This window comes from Hyperolius riggenbachi, chromosome 8 (assembly GCF_040937935.1).
Source record: "Hyperolius riggenbachi isolate aHypRig1 chromosome 8, aHypRig1.pri, whole genome shotgun sequence".
Taxonomy (NCBI): domain Eukaryota; kingdom Metazoa; phylum Chordata; class Amphibia; order Anura; family Hyperoliidae; genus Hyperolius; species Hyperolius riggenbachi.
Genome location: NC_090653.1, coordinates 295,872,428 through 295,897,289, shown reverse-complemented (window position 1 = coordinate 295,897,289; position 24,862 = coordinate 295,872,428). Strand labels below are relative to the sequence as shown.

Genomic DNA, 24,862 nt, shown 5'->3' with positions numbered 1-24,862 from the left:
ATACATGAGAATGCAGGCTATCCAATCACTAGAGACCAGTGACATCACTGACACCTCATATACATGAGAACGCAGCCTATCCAATCACTAGAGACCAGTGACATCACTGACCCCTCATATACATGAGAACGCAGCCTATCCAATCACTAGAGACCAGTGACATCACTGACCCCTCATATACATGAGAACGCAGCGTATCCAATCACTAGAGACCAGTGACATCACTGACCCCTCATATACATGAGAACACAGCCTATCCAATCACTAAAGACCAGTGACATCACTGACGCTTCATATACATGAGAACGCAGCCTATCCAATCACTAGAGACCAGTGACATCACTGACCCCTCATACACATGAGAACGCAGCCAGTCCAATCACTAGAGACCAGTGACATCACTGACACCTCATATACATGAGAACGCAGCCTATCCAATCACTAGAGACCAGTGACCTCACCGACACCTCATATACATGAGAACGCAGCCTATCCAATCACTAGAGACCAGTGACATCACTGACCCCTCATATACATGAGAACGCAGCCTATCTAATCACTAGAGACCAGTGACATCACTGACACCTCATATACATGAGAACGCAGCCTATCTAATCACTAGAGACCAGTGACATCACTGACACCTCATATACATGAGAACGCAGCCTATCCAATCACTAGAGACCAGTGACATCACTGACCCCTCATATACATGAGAACGCAGCCTATCCAATCACTAGAGACCAGTGACATCACTGACCCCTCATATACATGAGAACGCAGCGTATCCAATCACTAGAGACCAGTGACATCACTGACCCCTCATATACATGAGAACACAGCCTATCCAATCACTAAAGACCAGTGACATCACTGACGCTTCATATACATGAGAACGCAGCCTATCCAATCACTAGAGACCAGTGACATCACTGACCCCTCATACACATGAGAACGCAGCCAGTCCAATCACTAGAGACCAGTGACATCACTGACACCTCATATACATGAGAACGCAGCCTATCCAATTACTAGAGACCAGTGACCTCACCGACACCTCATATACATGAGAACGCAGCCTATCCAATCACTAGAGACCAGTGACATCACTGACCCCTCATATACATGAGAACGCAGCCTATCTAATCACTAGAGACCAGTGACATCACTGACACCTCATATACATGAGAACGCAGCCTATCCAATCACTAGAGACCAGTGACATCACTGACCCCTCATATACATGAGAAAGCAGCCTATCCAATCACTAGAGACCAGTGACATCACTGACACCTCATATACATGAGAACACAGCCTATCCAATCACTAGAGACCAGTGACCTCACCGACACCTCATATACATGAGAACGCAGCCTATCCAATCACTAGAGACCAGTGACATCACTGACCCCTCATATACATGAGAACGCAGCCTATCCAATCACTAGAGACCAGTGACATCACTGACCCCTCATATACATGAGAACGCAGCCTATCCAATCACTAGAGACCAGTGACATCACTGACACCTCATATACATGAGAACGCAGCCTATCCAATCACTAGAGACCAGTGACATCACTGACGCCTCATATACATGAGAACGCAGCCTATCCAATCACTAGAGACCAGTGACATCACTAGGTCACTTGTATTTTTAGGTTCAGGGCTGTGACACACTTAGGGCGGAAGTGCTGCTAATTTCCTGTAGTGATAGCGATTTGGCTGCTGTGGTCACTGATGTGATCTCGTATAGCGTTTTGCAATCGGTCTGCAGCGCTGCTGGTAGGACCACCATAGGGCCCCGCTGGTGTAGCGCTTTGCTGATAGCCAGCGATTATTAAACGGTTCCCGCACAGCGGTGGTCTCGCCTGTGTTTTGCTGCACATTTGACTTTTTGTTCATCCTTGTTTTTCTCCTTTGTTTTGTCTGCAATCACCTCACAAGTACTTGTGGAGCAGTTTGATATTTTTCCTTCATCAAGTGATTCCTGCTGAGGTGTTGGAATCACACCCCTAGCGAGACAATTACCCTCCGCCCACCTTCCTGCTTATTTGCATATCTGAGGCGCTTTTGAAGTCTTTATTTTCCCCCCTTTCAGGGATGAACTTTTGCTTATTAATTTTTTTGTAGCCGTGATTAATTTTCACTGCATGTGAATTGTAGAGAATGGAATATTGTGAGTAGCTTCTCCCATTGGACAGTTTTGTGTCCCCTGTAACTGTGTCATTGTCTCTCTGTCCCCCTGTGACCGTGTCATTGTCTCTGTGTCCCCTGTGACTGTGTCATTCTCTGTGTCCCCCTGTGACCGTGTCATTGTCTCTGTGTCCCCTGTGACTTGGTCATTGTCTCTGTGTCCCCCTGTGACCGTGTCATTGTCTCTGTGTCCCCTGTGACTGTGTCATTGTCTCTGTGTCCCCCTGTGACCGTGTCATTGTCTCTGTGTCCCCTGTGACTGTGTCATTGTCTCTGTGTCCCCCTGTGACCGTGTCATTGTCTCTGTGTCCCCCTGTGACCGTGTCATTGCCTCTGTGTCCCCCTGTGACCGTGTCATTGCCTCTGTGTCCCCCTGTAACCTTGTCATTGCCTCTGTGTCCCCCTGTGACCGTGTCATTGCCTCTGTGTCCCCCTGTGACCGTGTCATTGCCTCTGTGTCCCCCTGTGACCGTGTCATTGCCTCTGTGTCCCCCTGTGACCGTGTCATTGCCTCTGTGTCCCCCTGTGACCGTGTCATTGTCTCTGTGTCCCCCTGTGACCGTGTCATTGTCTCTGTGTCCCCCTGTGACTGTGTCATTGTCTCTGTGTCCCCCTGTGACCGTGTCATTGTCTCTGTGTCCCCCTGTGACCGTTTCATTGTCTCTGTGTCCCCCTGTGACTGTGTCATTGTCTCTGTGTCCTCCTGTGAATGTTTTATTGTCTTTGTGTCCCCTGTGACTTTGTCATTCTCTGTGTCCCCTGTGACTGTCATTTTCTCTGTATCCCTGTGTCTCCTGTGACTGTGTCATTGTTTGTGTCCCCTGTGACTGTGTCATTGTCTGTGTCCCCTGTGACCGTGTCATTGTCTCTGTGTCCCCTGTGACTGTGTCATTGTCTCTGTGTCCCCTGTGACTGTGTCATTGTCTCTGTTTCCCCTGTGACCGTGTCATTGTTTGTGTCCCCTGTGACCGCGTCATTGTCTCTGTGTCCCCTGTGACTGTGTCATTGGCCATTGTCTCTGTGTCCCCTGTGACTGTGTCATTGTCTCTGTGTCCCCTGTGACTGTGTCATTGTCTCTGTGTCCCCTGTGACTGTGTCATTGTCTCTGTGTCCCCCTGTGACCGTGTCATTGTCTCTGTGTCCCCTGTGACCATGTCATTGTCTCTGTGTCTCTCTGTGACCGTGTCATTGTCTCTGTGTCCCCCTGTGACCGTGTCATTGTCTCTGTGTCCCCCTGTGACCGTGTCATTGTCTCTGTGTCCCCTGTGACCGTGTTATTGTCTCTGTGTCTCCCTGTGACTGTGTCATTGTCTCTGTGTCTCCCTGTGACCGTGTCATTGTCTCTGAGTCTCCATGTGACCGTGTCATTGCCTCTGTGTCCCCTGTGACCGTGTCATTGTCTCTGTGTCTCCCTGTGACAGTGTCATTGTCTCTGTGTCTCCCTGTGACTGTGTCATTGTCTCTGTGTCTCCCTGTGACCGTGTCATTGTCTCTGAGTCTCCATGTGACCGTGTCATTGCCTCTGTGTCCCCTGTGACCGTGTCATTGTCTCTGTGTCTCCCTGTGACAGTGTCATTGTCTCTGTGTCTCCCTGTGACCGTGTCATTGTCTCTGAGTCTCCATGTTACCGTGTGACTATCTCTGCTACAGGATGACGGTGGCTGGACCCCGATGATTTGGGCGACAGAATACAAGCATGTGGATCTTGTAAAACTCTTACATTCCTGTGGGGCTGACATCAACATACGGGACAATGTAAGTGCAGAAGCCCCTGTATACAGTTTTGGCATGTTATGTGTGGGGTCGTTTGTCTACTCGAATTTAGTCATACCCATTGGTTGGAAAGTTTCTGAATGCCATTTCATTCATATGTTGGGCGTTTGTAAGTCGTGGACTACCTGTATTGTCGCTATACATTGTACTGTCTTGTTTTGTTGTAAGTTTCCGTATGTTCTACCTGTATGTTAACCAATTTATCTATTGTGCACCGCTGCGTAATATGTTGGCGCTTTATAAATACAATATATAATAATAATAATACTGAGGACATAATTTAAACGTTGTTATAACCGGGACAAATGCTCAAATAAATAGTGTGGCTTTTATCCACAGTAGCACATTTTATTTTAAAACTATAATGGCCAAAAATTGAGAAACAGTGAATTTTTGTTTTATTAGTCTAATTAAAATGCATTTAGAGTATAATAATTCTTAGTAAAATGTACCACCCAAGGGAAGCCTAATTGGTGGGAAAAAAAACAACAAACCGATATATAGATCATTTTGTTACGATAAGTAGTGATAACGTTATTGGTGAATGAATGGGAGGAGCGCTGAAAGGTGAAAATTGCTCTGGTCCATTAGGTGAAAAAAAAGCCCCTAAGTGGTGAACTAGTTAAACCATGCAGATTGCCTCGCTGTCCTGCTGATCCTCTGCTTCTAATACATTTAGCCATAGCCCCTGAACAAGCATGCAGAACAGGTGCTCTGACTGAAGTGTGACTGGATTGGCTGCATGCTTGTTTCAGGTGTGTGATTCAGACACTACTGCAGCCAGGGAGATCAGCAGGACAGCCAGGCACCTGGTATTGTTTAACAGGAAATAAATATGGCAGCCTCCGTATCCCACTCAGCTCAGAGGTGCTTTCAAAAGCCAATAGTAGTATCTATGTGTAATATAAACATTGGTGAAATCCCCCTAGTGTGTCGGGAGAGGAGTGGCTGAATGCTGTAATGCTGATTGGCTGTTTCCCCGCTATATGTGGCCCCTCCTCTGTAGGTGAGTAAGGTTCCCCTAGATCCAGGGATGTATCGGCAGATTGGCTAAGGGACAGATCTCAATCTGATTGAATTGGTGCAGTGTACATCTCACCTGTACAGATGCTCCGCTGTCTCCCCCCAGCAGCGCCACATCACACGCCCTCCTGGCGGTGCGCGGGGGAGACCGGGAGTCGGGTCTGCTGGAGCAGAGGAGATTTAAACTGCCCGGGCGCAGGGTGGGGAGTGGGGACCTTTACATTTGGGGGTACAGCAGCCGGAGCTTTGTTGTGATATCGCAGGCCGATGACGCTGTGCACCTGAGCAACAACCTCAGGCCAAGATTTTCCATCTCTCAATCGAAATCGCTCAAATCATCGCTTGGCATGCTTGTTGCTGCCCCAGTTATTGGCCAATTCCATCAAATTATGGACTCAGATGGTCGATCAGGCCACAAAATCACCAGATGTACGCTGTACATGAGGATGGGGCTGTCACACGTATCTGGTATCAGTGTTGGGAGTAGCTTGGATTGATCGATGAAATACGTTATTTTCTTGCATTATGAATGATGGTTATAGGCCAGGAATCGCTCTGTTAGGTATTCTGTCTCCAGCATGATGGTTGTTCTCGTCTGTAGTGCACAATGTGATCTCTCCTTGCAGGAGGAGAACATCTGTCTGCATTGGGCTGCATTCGCCGGATCTGTAGAAATCGCTGAGATTCTTCTGGCCTCCAAGTGTGACTTGAGTGCGGTCAACATTCACGGGGACTCCCCGCTCCACATCGCCTCGCGGGAGAACCGGCTCGAGTGTGTCACGTAAGCCAATAAGATTTCCTCCTGACACCACATGACACTTAAGATTTACTCCTGACACCGCATGACACGTAAGATTTCCTTCCAACACCGCACGACACATAAGATTTCCTCCTGACACCGCACCACACGTAATCTTTCCTTCTGACACCGCATGACACATATTTCCTCCTGACACCGCACGACACGTAAGATTTCCTCCTGACACTGCACGACACATAAGATTTCTTCCCCGCACTGCACATGTAAGATTTCCACTCGGCACTGCCCAGCACATAAGATTTCCTCCCAACACCGCACAACTCATAAGATTTCCTCACAACAATGCACAACTTGTAAGAAGATTTCCTCACAACAATGCACAACTTGTAAGAAGATTTCCTCCCAACAATGCACAACTTGTAAGATTTCCTCCCGACGCCACACACCACATATTTCCTCCTAAAACCGCACGTGTAAGATTTCCTCCTGACACAGCAAAACACTACATGTAAGATTTTCTCTAGACACAGCAACGCACGACACGTAAGATTTCCTCTCGACACAGCAAACCATGTATCTCATTTGTAGTATTGTCTCACTTACACTAAAGGATCCAACCCATTGTCTCTAGAGGGAGAGGGATGGTGCCCTCTGTGTAGTATTCAGTAGAAGGAAGAGCTGGCACATCCAAGGTGAATCTCTACTGGTTCCATGTAAGAGCGTAGGGCCAGGGTGTTGGAGCCACGCAGGGCCTCTTTATCATATAAATGCTGTGTTCTCCCCAGGCTCTTTTAGGCGGGTGCTCCACCCAGCTAGTTATGGTGACCACCCGGCTGTCCTCAGCTCACCTCCTCCTCTGCTGTAAGCAGAAAAGCTCCAGCCCTGCATTCTCTCATCTCGCCCCTCCTGGCTATTTCTTCATGCCCCCCGGTTACTTTCTCATGCCACACCCAGCTGGAAAAAAATCAGAGAACACTGTAAATGTTGTGATTTGAATTGATTGTGAATTGTTATTACTTATGTGTTCTATCGCCACTTTCTGCCTCCCCCTCTCCTCTTCTCTCTCCCCCTCTTTACCCTCCCCCGTCTATCCCTTCTCTCCCCCCCCCCCCCCCCCTCCACACTCTCCCTGTCTTTCGCTCTCTTACCCCCTCCCCCCCCTTTCCCATCTTCCCCCCCCCCCCCCCTACACTCCCTGCCTATCGCTCTCTTACCCCCTCCCCTCTTTTCCCATCTCCCCCTGTCTATCTCTCACTCGCTTCCTCTCACTCCTCCCCCTTCCGACTCTCTCCCGCTCATGTCTCCTCACCCCCCTACCCTCTATTCCTTTCCCCCACTTATCTCTCCTCCCCCCCCCCCCCCCCCCCATCTCTCTCTCGCCCTCCCTCCAGGCTTTTCCTTACTCACGGGGCGGACATTAGCCTGAAGAACAAGGAGGGAGAGTCTCCCCTGGAGTGTTGCAGCCCCAGCTCTCCGGTGTGGGCAGCTCTGAAGAAGGGAAGCGGCAGTCTGGAGACCCCCCGAGCTCGGGACACCGTGCTGAACAGGTACACCCACCTATCAGGATTACCGGACTGATGGATGAGACACAACGCCACGGCTCACTGTCCACTGACCAGACACACGGGCCAGACACACAAAGACCTCACACATACCACACAGACCAGACACAGAGGCTACACACGTGCCAGGCCAGACACATGGGCCACGCACAGAGCACACACGGGGGCCACACACAGACCACACACAAGCCACACACACTGGCCACGCACAGAGCACACACGGGGGCCACACACAGACCACACACAAGCCACACACACTGGCCACGCACAGAGCACACACAGACCAGACACACAGGCCATGACACCTTTCTCTGTCTGCTAAAGCCTATTTTCAAGGAATAACTGTATCCTATACAATAAAGTCCAAGTGTCGCTGCGTCCAACAGTTTTGCAGTGTCCCTGGTATTGTTTTACTGCGCATGTGCGCAGTAACGGGCTTCTAGAGAGACCAGGGAGCTACAGTTGCGGGCACGCGTCGCATGCGCAGTGACTGGGGGCGGTGGCGGTAAAGGACTTCCGAGGCCAAATAAAAAAGTAAATAAGGCACGGAGGACACCGTCCGCGCCCTCCGAACCGTTCCGCCGGGTCCCCGCCGCTCAATAGCCCCCCGGGCCGGCTCCCGACCTCATGGCCTGGGTCGGGCTCTCCTGCCTCTACAAACATGGCCGCATGAGCTGGCCGCGGCTGCGAAATCCGTATAGGCGCGGATCGGGGGGTTGGCCCTAGCGCTGCGCACCCGCACTCGCGCCTATACGGACTGCGCAGCCGCGGCCAGCTCATGCGGCCATGTTTGTAGAGGCAGGAGAGCCCGACCCAGGCCGTGAGGTCGGGAGCCGGCCCGGGGGGCTATTGAGCGGCGGGGACCCTGCGGAACGGTTCGGAGGGCGCGGACGGTGTCCTCCGTGCCTTAAAATATGATGCAGGTATTTTACTTTTTTTTTTTTGGCCTCGGAAGTCCTTAAAAAAAGGCCTAGAGCCCATTTCTAAACGGCTTGGGTATACTAGTCCTAACTAATAAGACGCAAGTGTCTGCATCCCGTGTTTTGTATGCGCATGTGCAGGGAGGGAGGCAGAGACACAGGAGAGCTGGGGGAATGACGCAGCGGGGGGCCAGGAGGGGTGGGCATGTGTGTGCGTGGCGGATCAGTGGTGACAGCTAAGGTCAATCATAGTCATATAATATAAGAATAGCTATTCCTCATCCATGCCTTCTCTGCTTCCTGTCACTGCGCATGCGTGGTTGGGGGCTACTCGTGGACAGCCAAGGGCACGTCCTCCGGACTGTTCCACTGATAGAGCCAGAGGACAGGGAAGACAACTAGCAGCGGCACCAAGATGAGGGTCACCAGCATCCAATCTAGCCCACCATGGGGCTCAAAGGGAATCTGAAGGGAGAGGGATATGGAGGCTGTCATATTTATTTCATATTAAACAATGCAGATTGCCTGGCAGCCCTGCTGATCCTCTGCCTCTTATGCTTTTAGCCGTAGCCCCTGAACAAGCATGCAGATCAGGTGACTGAAGTGTAACCGGATTAGCTGCATGCTTGTGTGCGATTCAGACACTACTACAGCCATAGAGATCAGCAGGGCTGCCAGGCAACTGGTATTGTTTAATAGGAAATAAATATGTAGCTCAAGTGTTCACACGTCACCCACCTTGTAGGCCTATGAATAAACCCTCGTGCCGGGGCACACCTCCTCCTCAACTGCAGTTCAATGTAAAAAATGGAGGCTGCACACAAATGGCTTCAGCAACAAGCTGTATTGAGAAGCATGCAGAGGCGCGCACACAACATGTTTGGGGCGGAGCCCTCTTTTAGGTATCTGAGGAAGGGCTCTGCCCGAAACATGTTGTGTATGTGTCTCTACATGCTTCTCAATACAGCTTGTCGCTGAAGGCAATAAATATGGCAGCCTCCATAGCCCTCTTGCTACAGTTGTCCTTTCAGGTGTGCTTTAGCGACTGACATCTGTCTGCACATGCCCCACCCCCACCCATGTGCTGCTCACTCAGACATCTCCTAGAACAGTTAGTCATCGCTCTTTGCCTTGATTATGCGTATGCTGCAGTCAGCGTCTTCTAGTGAATATGTGGCATGGAGCAGAGGATTGTGGGAAGGTGTTTAATGTCTTCTAACTTAAAGGGGAACTGAAGTAAGAGGTATACAGAGGCTGCCATATTGATTTCATTTTAAGCAATACCAGTTGCCTGGCAGCCCTGCTGATCCTCTGCCTCTAATGCTATTAGCCATAGCCCCTGAACAAGCATGCAGCAGATCAGGTATTTCAGACTGATCGGACAAGACTAGCTGCATGCTTGTTTCTGGTGTTATTCAGACACTACTGCAGAGAAATAGACCAGCAGGGCTGCCAGGCAACTGGTATGGATGAAAAGGAAATAGATATGGCAGCCTCCGTGTACCTCTTACTTCAGTTCCCCTTTAAGCTGAGGTTTGAAGGCTACAACAGAGCTGACTAGGCATTTTAAGTGCTTTTTAATTTATATAGATTTTATATTTTTATGTAAACTTTGTTCTAATTCATAATGGTGTTATATCTTTCTTATAAGGGACATTTCGAGGGGCTATGAGAACATGACCATACAGTGCGTGAATGGAGAGGATTCTGAGCCCTGTCCCATTAATTACAAGTATGTGGCTCAGAACTGCGTCACTTCGCCGCTCAACGTGGACCGAAACATCACCCATCTGCAGGTGAGGCCCGAGCTGGCGCCCTCTAGTGTCTGGAGAGTGCAGTGCAGAAAATGACAGCTGTCTTGTCTCCTCTCTGTGCAGTACTGCGTGTGCATCGACGACTGCTCCTCCAGTAACTGCATGTGCGGGCAGCTGAGTATGAGGTGCTGGTATGATAAGGTGAGTTCTCGGCAGACTCGTGTATTGCACAGGAAGTCGTACGCTTCACAGATGTGGCCATAAAACTTACACTTCTTGTTTCAGAGCGGCCGCCTGTTGCCAGAGTTTAACATGCTGGAGCCCCCACTGATTTTCGAATGCAATCAGGCTTGTTCCTGCTGGAGAAATTGTCGCAACCGTGTGGTGCAAAACGGCTTGAAGTAAGTTGTATAAAGTGTTTGTGTACCTAAGGCTGAACACACACCATACAATCTTGGTTGTTCAATCTTACCACTTTCATGTAGTATAAGAGCTTATCCAATGAATCATTCAAGGTATTTTCAATCTGTTGGCCCTTATATTACATAGATTTGGTAAATCTGTACAACCAAGATTGTATGGTGTGTGTTGAGCTTAAGGGTGGCCACACACCATACAATTTTTTAAATATCTGTTCAATTTCAGAATTGCATTCAATGTTTCTGACTGGTTGGAACATTTCAAAAATATGAGCAATGTACCACACACCTATGTTCAATCCTTCCCCAATTATGATAAAAAAGATTGGAAACTCTGAGAAAATTGCTAGGGTGAGTATATTAATAAATTGACAATCTAACACACACCATACAATCTTTGGAAAGATTGAAGTCAAATATCTGGCATTCCGGATCAATAAAAATTGAAGAAAAAGGGAAATCCGATCGGATTTTTCAGTCGAATGGAAAAAAAAGAAGCTTTTGTTTTTTCCAGGAGATCTGATCGTTTTTATCGAATTGCCGTAAAATCGGATCATTTTATTGTATGGTGTGTGGCCACCTTTAGAGTGTGCTTGGTGTGTTGTACACCGACAGTCTGTGCAGTGGACCTTTATTGTGAAATACTGGCTTATCCCTCTCCCTCTTTACACTAAGCAGTTTCTCAGTTTCTCATTACTCCTTCCCTCCGGTTACTGCTTACATAAATGCAGCTAAGAAAGGGAAAACTTCTCAGGCAGTGGCATCAATCACAGACCAGCACACACTGCAGCTAGATTACTATCAGTACAGGTACAGAGTAACAGCTTGTACTGTACATACTGGAGGTAGCAGAGGTCAGCACACACTGCAGCTAGATTACTATCAGTACAGGCACAGAGTAACAGCTTATACTGTACATACTGGAGGTAGCAGAGATCAGCACACACTGCAGCTAGTTTACGATCAGTACAGGCACAGAGTAACACCTTATATACTGTACATACTGGAGGCAGCAGAGATCAGCACACACTGCAGCTAGATTACTATCAGTACAGGCACAGAGTAACAGCTTATACTGTACATACTGGAGGTAGCAGAGATCAGCACACACTGCAGCTAGTTTACGATCAGTACAGGCACAGAGTAACACCTTATACTGTACATACTGGAGGTAGCAGAAATCAGCACACACTGCAGCTAGTTTACTATCAGTACAGGCGAAGAGTAACAGCTTACACTGTACATACTGGAGGTAACAGAGATCAGCACACACTGCAGCTAGTTTACGATCAGTATGGGCACAGAGTAACAGCTTATACTGTACATACTGGAGGTAGCATAGATCAGCACACACTGCAGCTAGTTTACGATCAGTACAGGCACAGAGTAACAGCTTATACTGTACACACTGGAGGCAGCAGAGATCAGCTCACACTGCAGCTATATTACTATCAGTACAGGCACAGAGTAACAGCTTATACTGTACATACTGGGGGTAGCAGAGATCAGCACACACTGCAGCTAGTTTACTATCAGTACAGGCACAGAGTAACAGCTTATACTGTACATACTGGAGGTAGCAGAGATCAGCACACACTGCAGCTAACTTACTATCAGTACAGGTACAGAGTAACAGCTTATACTGTACATACTGGAGGCAGCAGAGATCAGCACACACTGCAGCTAGTTTACTATCAGTACAGGCACAGAGTAACAGCTTATACTGTACACACTGGAGGCAGCAGAGATCAGCACACACTGCAGCTAGTTTACTATCAGTACAGGCACAGAGTAACAGCTTATACTGTACATACTGGGGGTAGCAGAGATCAGCACACACTGCAGCTATATTACTATCAGTACAGGCACAGAGTAACAGCTTATACTGTACATACTGGGGGTAGCAGAGATCAGCACACACTGCAGCTAGTTTACTATCAGTACAGGCACAGAGTAACAGCTTATACTGTACATACTGGAGGCAGCAGAGATCAGCACACACTGCAGCTAGTTTACTATCAGTACAGGTACAGAGTAACAGCTTATACTGTACATACTGGAGGCAGCAGAGATCAGCACACACTGCAGCTAGTTTACTATCATTACAGGCACAGAGTAACAGCTTATACTGTACATACTGGAGGCAGCAGAAATCAGCACATGCTGCAGCTAGTTTACTATCAGTACAGGCACAGAGTAACAGCTTATACTGTACATACTGGAGGCAGCAGAGATCAGCACACGCTGCAGCTAGTTTACTATCAGCACAGGCACAGAGTAACAGCTTGTACTGTACATACTGGGGGTAGCAAAGATCAGCACACGCTGCAGCTAGTTTACTATCAGTACAGGCACAGAGTAACAGCTTATACTGTACATACTGGAGGCAGCAGAGATCAGCACACGCTGCAGCTAGTTTACTATCAGTACAAGCACAGAGTAACATCCTATACTGTACATACTGGGGGTAGCAAAGATCAGCACACGCTGCAGCTAGTTTACTATCAGTACAGACACAGAGTAACAGCTTATACTGTACATACTGGAGGCAGCAGAGATCAGCACACGCTGCAGCTAGTTTACTATCAGTACAGGCACAGAGTAACAGCTTATACTGTACATACTGGGGGTAGCAGAGATCAGCACACACTGCAGCTAGTTTACTATCAGTACAGGCACAGAGTAACAGCTTATACTGTACATACTGGAGGCAGCAGAGATCAGCACACACTGCAGCTAGTTTACTATCAGTACAGGTACAGAGTAACAGCTTATACTGTACTTACTGGAGGCAGCAGAGATCAGCTCACACTGCAGCTAGTTTACTATCAGTACAGGCACAGAGTAACAGCTTATACTGTACATACTGAAGGCAGCAGAGATCAGCACACGCTGCAGCTAGTTTACTATCAGTACAGGCACAGAGTAACAGCTTGTACTGTACATACTGTGGGTAGCAAAGATCAGCACACGCTGCAGCTAGTTTACTATCAGTACAGGCACAGAGTAACAGCTTATACTGTACATACTGGAGGCAGCAGAGATCAGCACATGCTGCAGCTAGTTTACTATCAGTACAAGCACAGAGTAACATCCTATACTGTACATACTGGGGGTAGCAAAGATCAGCACACGCTGCAGCTAGTTTACTATCAGTACAGACACAGAGTAACAGCTTATACTGTACATACTGGAGGCAGCAGAGATCAGCACACGCTGCAGCTAGTTTACTATCAGTACAGGCACAGAGTAACAGCGTATACTGTACATACTGGAGCTTGCAGAGATCAGCACACACTGCAGCTAGTTTACTATCAGTACAGGCACAGAGTAACAGCTTATACTGTACATACTGGAGGTAGCAGAGATTAGCACACACTGCAGCTAGTTCACTATCAGTACAGATAGAGTAACAGCTTATACTGTACATACTGGAGGTAGCAGAGATCAGCACATGCTGCAGCTAGTTTACTATCAGTACAGGCACAGAGTAACAGCTTATACTGTACATACTGGAGGCAGCAGAGATCAGCACACACTGCAGCTAGTTTACTATCAGTACAGGCACAGAGTAACAGCTTATACTGTACATACTGGAGGCAGCAGAGATCAGCACACGCTGCAGCTAGCTTACTATCAGTACTGGCACAGAGTAACAGCTTATACTGGACATACTGGAGGCAGCAGAGATCAGCACACGCTGCAGCTAGTTTACTATCAGTACAGGCACAGAGTAACAGCTTATACTGTACATACTGGAGGTAGCAGGAATCACCACACATTGCAGCTAGTTTACTATCAGTACAGGCACAGAGTAACAGCTAATACTGTACATACTGGAGGTAGCAGAGATCAGCACACGCTGCAGCTAGCTTACTATCAGTACTGGCACAGAGTAACAGCTTATACTGCACATACTGGAGGAAGCAGAGATCAGCACATGCTGCAGCTAGTTTACTATCAGTACAGGCACAGAGTAACCGCTTATACTGTATATACTGGAGGTAGCAGAGATCAGCACACACTGCAGCTAGATTACTATCAGTACAGGCACAGAGTAACAGCTTATACTGTACATACTGGAGGTAGCAGAGATCAGCACACGCTGCAGCTAGTTTACTATCAGTACAGGCACAGAGTAACAGTTTATACTGTACATACTGGAGGTAGCAGAGATCAGCACACTCTGCAGCTAGTTTACTATCAGTACAGGCACAGAGCAACAGCTTATACTGTACATACTGGGGGTAGGATATCTGTAGCCTGGGGGGGGGATATAGACTTTGGCTCAGTACAGATATTATTAACCTCTTGGTGTTTTTGCTGCAGGGTCAGATTACAGCTGTTCCGGACCAAGACCAAAGGCTGGGGTGTGCGCTCCCTGCAGGATATTCCCATGGGGACATTTGTGTGCGAGTAAGTCCGCCTCTTATTCTGTCAGACAATGAAAGTGATGGTCCTGTCATGGAATTGCACACACCGTGCATACATTCCCCGCCAGTAGTAGGAAGACTTACAGAGGGTTTATGTCTTACAAGCGGGACTCTCCTGGGGAGGGGGGGGGGGGGGGGGTGGGGGACTCTCCTGGGGAGGTGAGGTGGGGGCAGGGACTCTCCTGGGGAGGAGGGGCGGGGACTCTCCTGGGGAGGAGGGGCGGGGACTCTCCTGGGGAGGAGGGGCGGGGACTCTCCTGGATGGGAGGGGGAGTCGTTTCTCTGCAAAGACACAATTCATCAGTTCCTTTCCATCAGAGCAGCCACAACATGAAGATAACCCCAACATTTCTGCAGCGCTCAAGAGCTGCAGCCACTAAGGGGCGCTTCACACTTGGGGACTTGGCTACATTCACACTGCTGCGTGGGATTCTCGTCCTATTGAACGGGAATCACAAGCATGAATCGTCAGATTTGCAATATCGCTGGCTAGCGGTGTGCGAGCTAGCCTTAAGTGTATAACACCCTGCATAGTTAGGAAGTCTTGCCCAAGGACTCCTTACTGAAAAGGCACTGACCCTAGCCAGGATTCAAACCCTGGTCTCCCATTTCAAAGGCAGAGCCCTTAAAGAGAATCTGTACTGTCCGATTTGTACACTAAAAAAACATACCAATCAAGTCACTGTGATCTCCTGGATCCCTCTTTGCCGTTTCTGCCGCTCCCTGCCGTGATCCTGGCTTTTAATCGCCAGTTTTAGGCAGTGTTTACAAACAAAACACATGGCCGCTAACCAGGAAGTGACGTGTGTGTGTGTGTATCTCATGTTACAGTATACTACACGTTTTTATTACATAGTGAATTATCTGCACTCCAGTCAGGGGTTCTCACAGTTTCTTAGCATGTGACAGGCAGCTCCCTCAACCTCACAAACTGCATGACAGACAAGCTGAAACTGAGAGCAGAGACACTGTCTGTGAGGGATAAACAAAGCACACACACAGAGAGCCTGCAGGGGGTGTGGAGGGGGCGTGCATAACTTCTCCCTATCACAGCAGAGGCAGTGCATTCCTCTCTGGGTCGACAAAGCTTGACAAAGAAAAGATGATTGGATATATTACAGAGACAGTGCAACTAAAAAAGGCTGCAGTAATCCAGAGTACATTAGAGCAGGTGAAGGAACTTACAGGATAGAAGAAATAAGGCTAAAAATTGTGTTACAGAGTCTCATTAACCAGTACACTATCCAGCCACCGTGTGACCATACTTGTACCGAGTATATAAATCAATCTGTCCGAAATCCACAGATCCATTCTGTGTCAGTGGACATCATGTGAACAGCAGCTGATTCCTTTACAATCTATCAATAATTTCCATCCTGCCCAATCGAGTAAATTGGGCAATTTGACCAGATATTGTCCAGATTCCATGGGCGGAGCGGAATGGGACAAGATTATCCCCCGATCTGATTGAATGGAGGATTGAGCAGGAAGATTGAGTAATGTGTGCGCACCTTCAGTCAGTGGGACTGTCTCTGCTGACTTGTTCCGGCTTTGGCCACCAGGTGGGGACAGCAGAGCACATGTGACAAGCGCTGCCTGCAGGCCGGATTTTCTGCCCTGTTTACACACTGAAGGTCTTCCTGTGAGTGGTGGAGGGCGGCAGTCACTACAGGCGCTGCAAGTCACTTGTGATCTAATGCCTGAGCTCACAAATCATCCTTCCTGTGCTGGGGCAGGTCAGCAGTGCGCTCAGTTTATGGTATTTATAACATATTATGCAGCGCTGGACAATAAATAGGGGTACATACAGTGTAAACAAGGGGTGGCAGGCATCACATGGGATACATATCCTGTAGTCAAAGCGCTCGGTCCCTTTAAATGAACAAACAATAGTCTGAGTGCGCTCTCAACTACGTATGGCCAATACTCCAGCACTTATATCACAAAAAGTTCAGCGCACATTTTCTACTTATTAAACTACTTAAAAGCAAAGCTCTGTCCATTAGATCCACCGCTGAGTCCTTAAAATATTACTGCTTCTGATGTCACAGCTCTTTATCAACCACCACCAGACAGCACCGGACTGGAATCAGGCTCATCGATTAGTAGTAACCAGTATTAGACCGGTCAAACAGCGCATTGCCCAGGGAGCCTCGGAGCATCAGGGTCCCGGTTCCATTCAATATCTGCTTGTCTCACACCATTTCAGATACCTGTGTGATGCTAGAGCATTCAATGTAAACAAGGGGTGACAGGCAAAGGTAGCACAGGGTTTTCCATGAAAACGGTAGAAGATGCATGATCATGTGATTTCACAGACATCCTGCAGTTCAAGTCCGAGTTAGTCCATGGGAAGGGTGTCATAGCTGGGTTACAAGATCAAGAAGAACACACTAAGGGCCCTTTTCCACTTGCGGCAGTTTTTTTTTTTTACGTGATTTTTACCGTGATTTTTAATGAAAGTGAATGGGAAAAAGCGCTTATAGTGTGGATCCAGCGTAAGGGAAGACCCTGCCAAAGTCCTACAATCTAAAGGGTGAGGAAGGGACACAGAAGGTAGAGCTGTGAAAAAAGGTACTCAGCCAAGAGAGTTAACGTTTGGTAGGCATGTCTGAGGGGAGGTGGGAGGGGAGTTCCATAGGGTGGGGGTGGCTCTTGAGAAGTCCTGTAGGCATGTAATGGGAGTGCCTGGTATACAGACACCGCATCCAACACCTGCAATGCTATTATTGTTGCACATCTATACAGCCGCTGCGCTATACAAGCACAGCAGCTGAAAGTATGAATACACAGGGTATACACATAATACACAGGTATACGGCCTGTAGGGTAGAAGACAGTCATACGGTCGCAGTAATGATTGGCGGAGTTTCGTGTCGCGCACTTTCTTAAAGGGAACCTAAACTCAGAAGGATATGGATTTTTCCTTTTAAAGTAATACCAGTTGCCTGACTCTCCTGCTGATCCTGTGTCTCTAATTCTTTTAGCCACAGCCCCTCAACAAGCATGCAGATCAGGTGCTCTGACTGAAGTCAGATTGGATTAGCTGCATGCTTGTTGCAGGTGTGTGATTCAGCCACTACTGCAGCCACAGAGATCAGCAGGACAGCCAGGCAACTGGTATTGTTTAAAAGGCAATATCCATATCTCTCTCAGTTAAGGTTCCCTTTAAGCAGAGCCGCAAAAACGTTTCTGTTCTGTGTTGGCCAAACAAAATTAAGTACAAAAAACAAAGTTTTGTAAATGGAATACCTTTTAGTAATACCAGTTAGCCATTAAAAGGTATTACATTTACATAACTTTTCTTTTTCTACCTGCTCGTGCAGAGCAGCGCACTTTGTACTCGTCCGTCTGACGCACAGTTTGTCTCTTGTCTTCCTCACATCAGGTATGTCGGGGAGCTGATTTCGGACACAGAAGCGGATGTGCGGGAGGACGACACCTTCCTGTTTGATTTGGATAACAAGGTAACATTCCCTTTTGTAAAAGCAAAAAACTGCCGCTGTGTTTATCGGTGATGTGACATGTATCCTGGCAACCCAGTGGCTCCGGTGAGCAGAGGAACATGCCCCACTGACACACCGGTGATTTATACCTGCATAAACGGCGTTTCAGGAATAATTAGGGAAAATCAATATTTATACAGTTCAGGCACCCGTGGCAGAGAGAGAGGGGAGGCGGGGTTAGCACAGCAGCTGCAACGCAACGAGGATCCTCCTTAACACAGCTCTCACTGTATCAGGCCCTGCGTATCCGGACAGGGGCAGCTCAGCAGGTGCAGCTCGAGGGTCCTGATCATCATAGCTCGCACTGCGTATTGATGGGGGGGCGGAGTCAGCTCAGAAGCTGCAAGTCGAGGGTCCTGATCATCATAGCTCACACTGCGTATTGATGAGGGGGCGGGGACTAGCAAGACGCGTGTCGTTATGAATCAGGCCATCCTTCATGTGTAAAGTTCCTAGTTTTATTAAATTCTGTCACCGGCCTAAGCAGCATTTTCCGATTTTGATCGATACATTTACCTGTCCTATATCGGCGGCGCCGTCTATAAGTGTTCTGTTGGGTAAACAGATCGCTTCTTTATTTGCAGAGCTACAGAGAAACTGGATGGACTTCCTCTATAGTGAGTCATTGTGGGCAGGACTTCCTCTATAGTGAGTCATTGTGGGCAGGACTTCCTCTATAGTGAGTCATTGTGGGCAGGACTTCCTCTATAGTGAGTCATTGTGGGCAGGACTTCCTCTATAGTGAGTCATTGTGGGCAGGACTTCCTCTATAGTGAGTCATTGTGGGCAGGACTTCCTCTATAGTGAGTCATTGTGGGCAGGACTTCCTCTGTAGAGAGACATTGTAGGCAGGACTTCCTCTGTAGAGAGACATTGTGGGCAGGACTTCCTCTATAGTGAGTCATTGTGGGCAGGACTTCCTCTATAGTGAGTCATTGTGGGCAGGACTTCCTCTATAGTGAGTCATTGTGGGCAGGACTTCCTCTATAGTGAGTCATTGTGGGCAGGATTTCCTCTATAGTGAGTCATTGTGGGCAGGACTTCCTCTATAGTGAGTCATTGTGGGCAGGACTTCCTCTATAGTGAGTCATTGTGGGCAGGACTTCCTCTGTAGAGAGACATTGTGGGCAGGACTTCCTCTGTAGAGAGACATTGTGGGCAGGACTTCCTCTGTAGAGAGACATTGTGGGCAGGACTTCCTCTATAGAGAGATATTGTGGGCAGGACTTCCTCTATAGTGAGTCATTGTGGGCAGGACTTCCTCTGTAGAGAGACATTGTGGGCAGGATTCCTCTATAGAGAGATATTGTGGGCAGGACTTCCTCTATAGAGAGATATTGTGTAAGTAGAAGAGATCAGCAGCACACCACGTAGATGTATTTAAGCTCTTTATTGCATAAAGATAACCCCCAGGGACAGCGACAGACGTTGTTTCAAAGGCAAACTCCTTCCTCAAGCTGTATAGGCTCAGAGATATTGTGGGCAGGACTTCCTCTATAGTGAGTCATTGTGGGCAGGACTTCCTCTATAGTGAGTCATTGTGGGCAGGACTTCCTCTGTAGAGAGTCATTGTGGGCAGGACTTCCTCTGTAGAGAGACATTGTGGGCAGGACTTCCTCTATAGTGAGTCACTGTGGGCAGGACTTCCTCTATAGTGAGTCATTGTGGACCGGACTTCCTCTATAGTGAGTCATTGTGGACCGGACTTCCTCTATAGTGAGTCATTGTGGGCAGGACTTCCTCTGTAGAGAGTCATTGTGGGCAGGACTTTCTCTATAGAGAGATATTGTGGGCAGGACTTCCTCTATAGTGAGTCATTGTGGGCAGGACTTCCTCTATAGTGAGTCATTGTGGGCAGGACTTCCTCTGTAGAGAGTCATTGTGGGCAGGACTTCCTCTGTAGAGAGACATTGTGGGCAGGACTTCCTCTATAGTGAGTATTGTGGGCAGGACTTCCTCTATAGTGAGTCATTGTGGGCAGTACTTCCTCTACAGAATCATTGTGGGCAGGACTTCCTCTATAGAAAGACATTGTGGGCAGGACTTCCTCTATAGTGAGTCATTGTGGGCAGGACTTCCTCTGTAGAGAGTCATTGTGGGCAGGACTTCCTCTGTAGAGAGACATTGTGGGCAGGACTTCCTCTATAGTGAGTCATTGTGGGCAGAACTTCCTCTATAGTGAGTCATTGTGGGCAGAACTTCCTCTATACTGAGTCATTGTGGGCAGGACTTCCTCTGTAGAGAGTGATTTTGGGCAGGACTTCCTCTGTAGAGAATGATTGTGGGCAGGACTTCCTCTGTAGAGAGTGATTGTGGGCAGGACTTCCTCTGTAGAGAGTCATTGTGGGCAGGACTTCCTCTATAGAGAGATATTGTGGGCAGGACTTCCTCTATAGTGAGTCATTGTGGGCAGGACTTCCTCTATAGTGAGTCATTGTGGGCAGGACTTCCTCTGTAGAGAGTCATTGTGGGCAGGACTTCCTCTGTAGAGAGACATTGTGGGCAGGACTTCCTCTATAGTGAGTATTGTGGGCAGGACTTCCTCTATAGTGAGTCATTGTGGACAGGACTTCCTCTATAGTGAGTCATTGTGGGCAGGACTTCCTCTGTAGAGAGTGATTTTGGGCAGGACTTCTTCTGTAGAGAGTGATTGTGGGCAGGACTTCCTCTGTAGAGAGTGATTGTGGGCAGGACTTCCTCTGTAGAGAGTGATTGTGGGCAGGACTTCCTCTGTAGAGAGTCATTGTGGGCAGGACTTCCTCTATAGAGAGATATTGTGGGCAGGACTTCCTCTATAGTGAGTCATTGTGGGCAGGACTTCCTCTATAGGGAGTCATTGTGGGCAGGACTTCCTCTATAGGGAGTCATTGTGGGCAGGACTTCCTCTATAGGGAGTCATTGTGGGCAGGACTTCTTCTATAGAGCGACATTGTGTTCAGGACTTCTTCTATAGAGCGACATTGTGTTCAGGACTACTTCTATAGAGAGTCATTGTGGGCAGGACTTATTCTGTAGAGCAGGGGTGCCCACACTTTTTTGATTTGCAAGATACTTAAAAATTTGCAGAGGCCAGGAGAGCTACCAACGTTTTGAATGCTAAGCTTAATATTCCCCCCCCCCCCCCCCCCCCCATATAGGTAGTTAGGTATAAGTGCCTTCAGTATAGGTTCACCAGGTATAGGTGTCTTCAGTATAGGTTAGCCAGGTATAGGGGCTTTCAGTATAGGTTAGCCAGGTATAGGTGCCTTCAGTATAGGTTAGCCAGGTATAGGTGCTTTCAGTATAGGTTAGCCAGGTATAGGTGCTTTCAGTATAGGTTAGCCAGGTATAGGTGCTTTCAGTATAGGTTAGCCAGGTATAGGTGCCTTCAGTATAGGTTAGCCAGGTATAGGTGCCTTCAGTATAGGTTAGCCAGGTATAGGTGCTTTCAGTATAGGTTAGCCAGGTATAGGTGCTTTCAGTATAGGTTAGCCAGGTATAGGTGCTTTCAGTATAGGTTAGCCAGGTATAGGTGCCTTCAGTATAGGTTAGCCAGGTATAGGTGCTTTCAGTATAGGTTAGCCAGGTATAGGTGCCTTCAGTATAGGTTAGCCAGGTATAGGTGCCTTCAGTATAGGTTAGCCAGGTATAGGTGCCTTCAGTATAGGTTAGCCAGGTATAGGTGCCTTCAGTATAGGTTAGCCAGGTATAAGTGCCTTCAGTATAGGTTAGCCAGGTATAGGTGCTTTCAGTATAGGTTAGCCAGGTATAGGTGCCTTCAGTATAGGTTAGCCAGGTATAGGTGCCTTCAGTATAGGTTAGCCAGGTATAGGTGCCTTCAGTATAGGTTAGCTAAGTATACGTGCCTTCAGTATAGGTTAGCCATGTATAGGTGCTTTCAGTATAGGTTAGCCATGTATAGGTGCATTCAGTATAGGTTAGCCAGGTATAGGTGCTTTCAGTATAGGTTAGCCAGGTATAGGTGCAGCCCTGCTGTAGAGATTAATTGTGGGCAGGACTTTCTCTATATCATCATTGTGGGCAGGACTTCCTCTATAGAGACTTATTGTGGGCAGGACTTCCTAGGTAGAGAGACATTGTGGGCAGGACTTCCTCTATGGAAAGTAATTGTAGGCAGGCCTCAGTGTAGGGGCGGGTGACGCTGTATCTGTGTTATTTCCTGTCAGGGCTCGGTGTAGGGATGGGAGACGCTGTATCTGGGTTATTTCCTGTCAGGCCTCGGTGTAGGGGCGGGTGATGCTGTATCTGGGTTATTTCCTGTCAGGCCTCGGTGTAGGGGCTGGTGATGCTGTATCTGGGTTATTTCTTGTCAGGCCTCGGTGTAGGGACGAGTGATGCTGTATCTGGGTTATTTCCTGTCAGGCCTCGGTGTAGGGATGGGAGACGCTGTATCTGGGTTATTTCCTGTCAGGCCTCGGTGTAGGGATGGGTGACGCTGTATCTGGGTTATTTCCTGTCAGGCCTCGGTGTAGGGACGAGTGATGCTGTATCTGGGTTATTTCCTTTCAGGCCTCGGTGTAAGGATGGGTGACGCTGTATCTGGGTTATTTCCTGTCAGGGCTCGGTGTAAGGATGGGAGACGCTGTATCTGGGTTATTTCCTGTCAGGCCTCGGTGTAGGGACAGGTGACGCTGTATCTGGGTTATTTCCTGTCAGGGCTCGGTGTAGGGACAGGTGACGCTGTAGTGCTGTTAGAGCTGTATCTGGATTATTTCCTGTCAGGCCTAGGTGTAGGGATGGGAGACGCTGTATCTGGGTTATTTCCTGTCAGGCCTCGGTGTAGGGACAGGTGACGCTGTATCTGGGTTATTTCCTGTCAGGGCTCGGTGTAGGGACAGGTGACGCTGTAGTGCTGTTAGAGCTGTATCTGGATTATTTCCTGTCAGGCCTAGGTGTAGGGATGGGAGACGCTGTATCTGGGTTATTTCCTGTCAGGGCTCGGTGTAGGGACAGGTGACGCTGTAGTGCTGTTAGAGCTGTATCTGGATTATTTCCTGTCAGGCCTAGGTGTAGGGATGGGAGACGCTGTATCTGGGTTATTTCCTGTCAGGCCTAGGTGTAGGGATGGGAGACGCTGTATCTGGGTTATTTCCTGTCAGGGCTCGGTGTAGGGACGGGTGAGGCTGTATCTGGGTTATTTCCTGTCAGGGCTCGGTGTAGGGACGGGTGAGGCTGTATCTGGGTTATTTCCTGTCAGGCCTCAGTGTAGGGATGGGAGACGCTGTATCTGGGTTATTTCCTGTCAGGGCTCGGTGTAGGGACGGGTGAGGCTGTATCTGGGTTATTTCCTGTCAGGCTTCAGTGTAGGGATGGGAGACGCTGTATCTGGGTTATTTCCTGTCAGGGCTCGGTGTAGGGGCGGGTGATGCTGTATCTGGGTTATTTCCTGTCAGGGCTCGGTGTAGGGATGGGAGACGCTGTATCTGGGTTATTTCCTGTCAGGCCTCGGTGTAGGGACGGGTGAGGCTGTATCTGGGTTATTTCCTGTCAGGCCTCAGTGTAGGGAAGGGAGACGCTGTATCTGGGTTATTTCCTGTCAGGGCTCGGTGTAGGGGCGGGTGATGCTGTATCTGGGTTATTTCCTGTCAGGGCTCGGTGTAGGGATGGGAGACGCTGTATCTGGGTTATTTCCTGTCAGGCCTCGGTGTAGGGATGGGAGACGCTGTATCTGGGTTATTTCCTGTCAGGCCTCGGTGTAGGGACGGGTGAGGCTGTATATGGGTTATTTCCTGTCAGGGCTCGGTGTAGGGACGGGTGAGGCTGTATCTGGGTTATTTCCTGTCAGGGCTCGGTGTAGGGACGGGTGAGGCTGTATCTGGGTTATTTCCTGTCAGGCCTCAGTGTAGGGAAGGGAGATGCTGTATCTGGGTTATTTCCTGTCAGGGCTCAGTGTAGGGATGGGAGACGCTGTATCTGGGTTATTTCCTGTCAGGGCTCGGTGTAGAGATGGGAGACGCTGTATCTGGGTTATTTCCTGTCAGGGCTCGGTGTAGGGATGGGAGACGCTGTATCTGGGTTATTTCCTGGCAGGCCTCGGTGTAGGGACGGGTGATGCTGTATCTGGGTTATTTCCTGTCAGGCCTAGGTGTAGGGATGGGTGACGCTGTATCTGGGTTATTTCCTGTCAGGGCTCGGTGTAGGGATGGGTGACGCTGTATCTGGGTTATTTCCTGTCAGGGCTCGGTGTAGGGACGGGTGATGCTGTATCTGGGTTATTTCCTGTCAGGCCTCAGTGTAGGGACGGGTGATGCTGTATCTGGGTTATTTCCTGTCAGGCCTCAGTGTAGGGACAGGTTACGCTGTATCTGGGTTATTTCCTGTCAGGGCTCGGTGTAGGGACGGGTGAGGCTGTATCTGGGTTATTTCCTGTCAGGGCTCGGTGTAGGGACAGGTGACGCTGTATCTGGGTTATTTCCCGTCAGGCCTCGGTGTAGGGAGAGGTGACGCTGTATCTGGTGTATTTCCTGTCAGGCCTCGGTGTAGGGATGGGAGACGCTGTATCTGGGTTATTTCCTG

The 24,862-nt window shown here is 48.6% G+C and overlaps 1 protein-coding gene across 10 annotated transcripts in view; it reads left to right on the top strand.

Annotated features, from left to right (window-relative positions):
* The window catches only part of EHMT1 (euchromatic histone lysine methyltransferase 1), a 185,417-nt gene that overhangs the window by 145,484 nt on the left and 15,071 nt on the right, over positions 1-24,862 (top strand). For all 10 annotated transcript variants that reach the window (XM_068249180.1, XM_068249179.1, XM_068249184.1 and 7 more), the window contains exons 18-25: positions 3,847-3,951; positions 5,619-5,773; positions 7,144-7,299; positions 9,886-10,030; positions 10,112-10,189; positions 10,274-10,389; positions 14,737-14,823; positions 18,229-18,307. In XM_068249180.1, the coding sequence (XP_068105281.1) occupies positions 3,847-3,951; positions 5,619-5,773; positions 7,144-7,299; positions 9,886-10,030; positions 10,112-10,189; positions 10,274-10,389; positions 14,737-14,823; positions 18,229-18,307 (921 nt within the window). The remainder of the gene's footprint in view (positions 1-3,846; positions 3,952-5,618; positions 5,774-7,143; positions 7,300-9,885; positions 10,031-10,111; positions 10,190-10,273; positions 10,390-14,736; positions 14,824-18,228; positions 18,308-24,862) is intronic.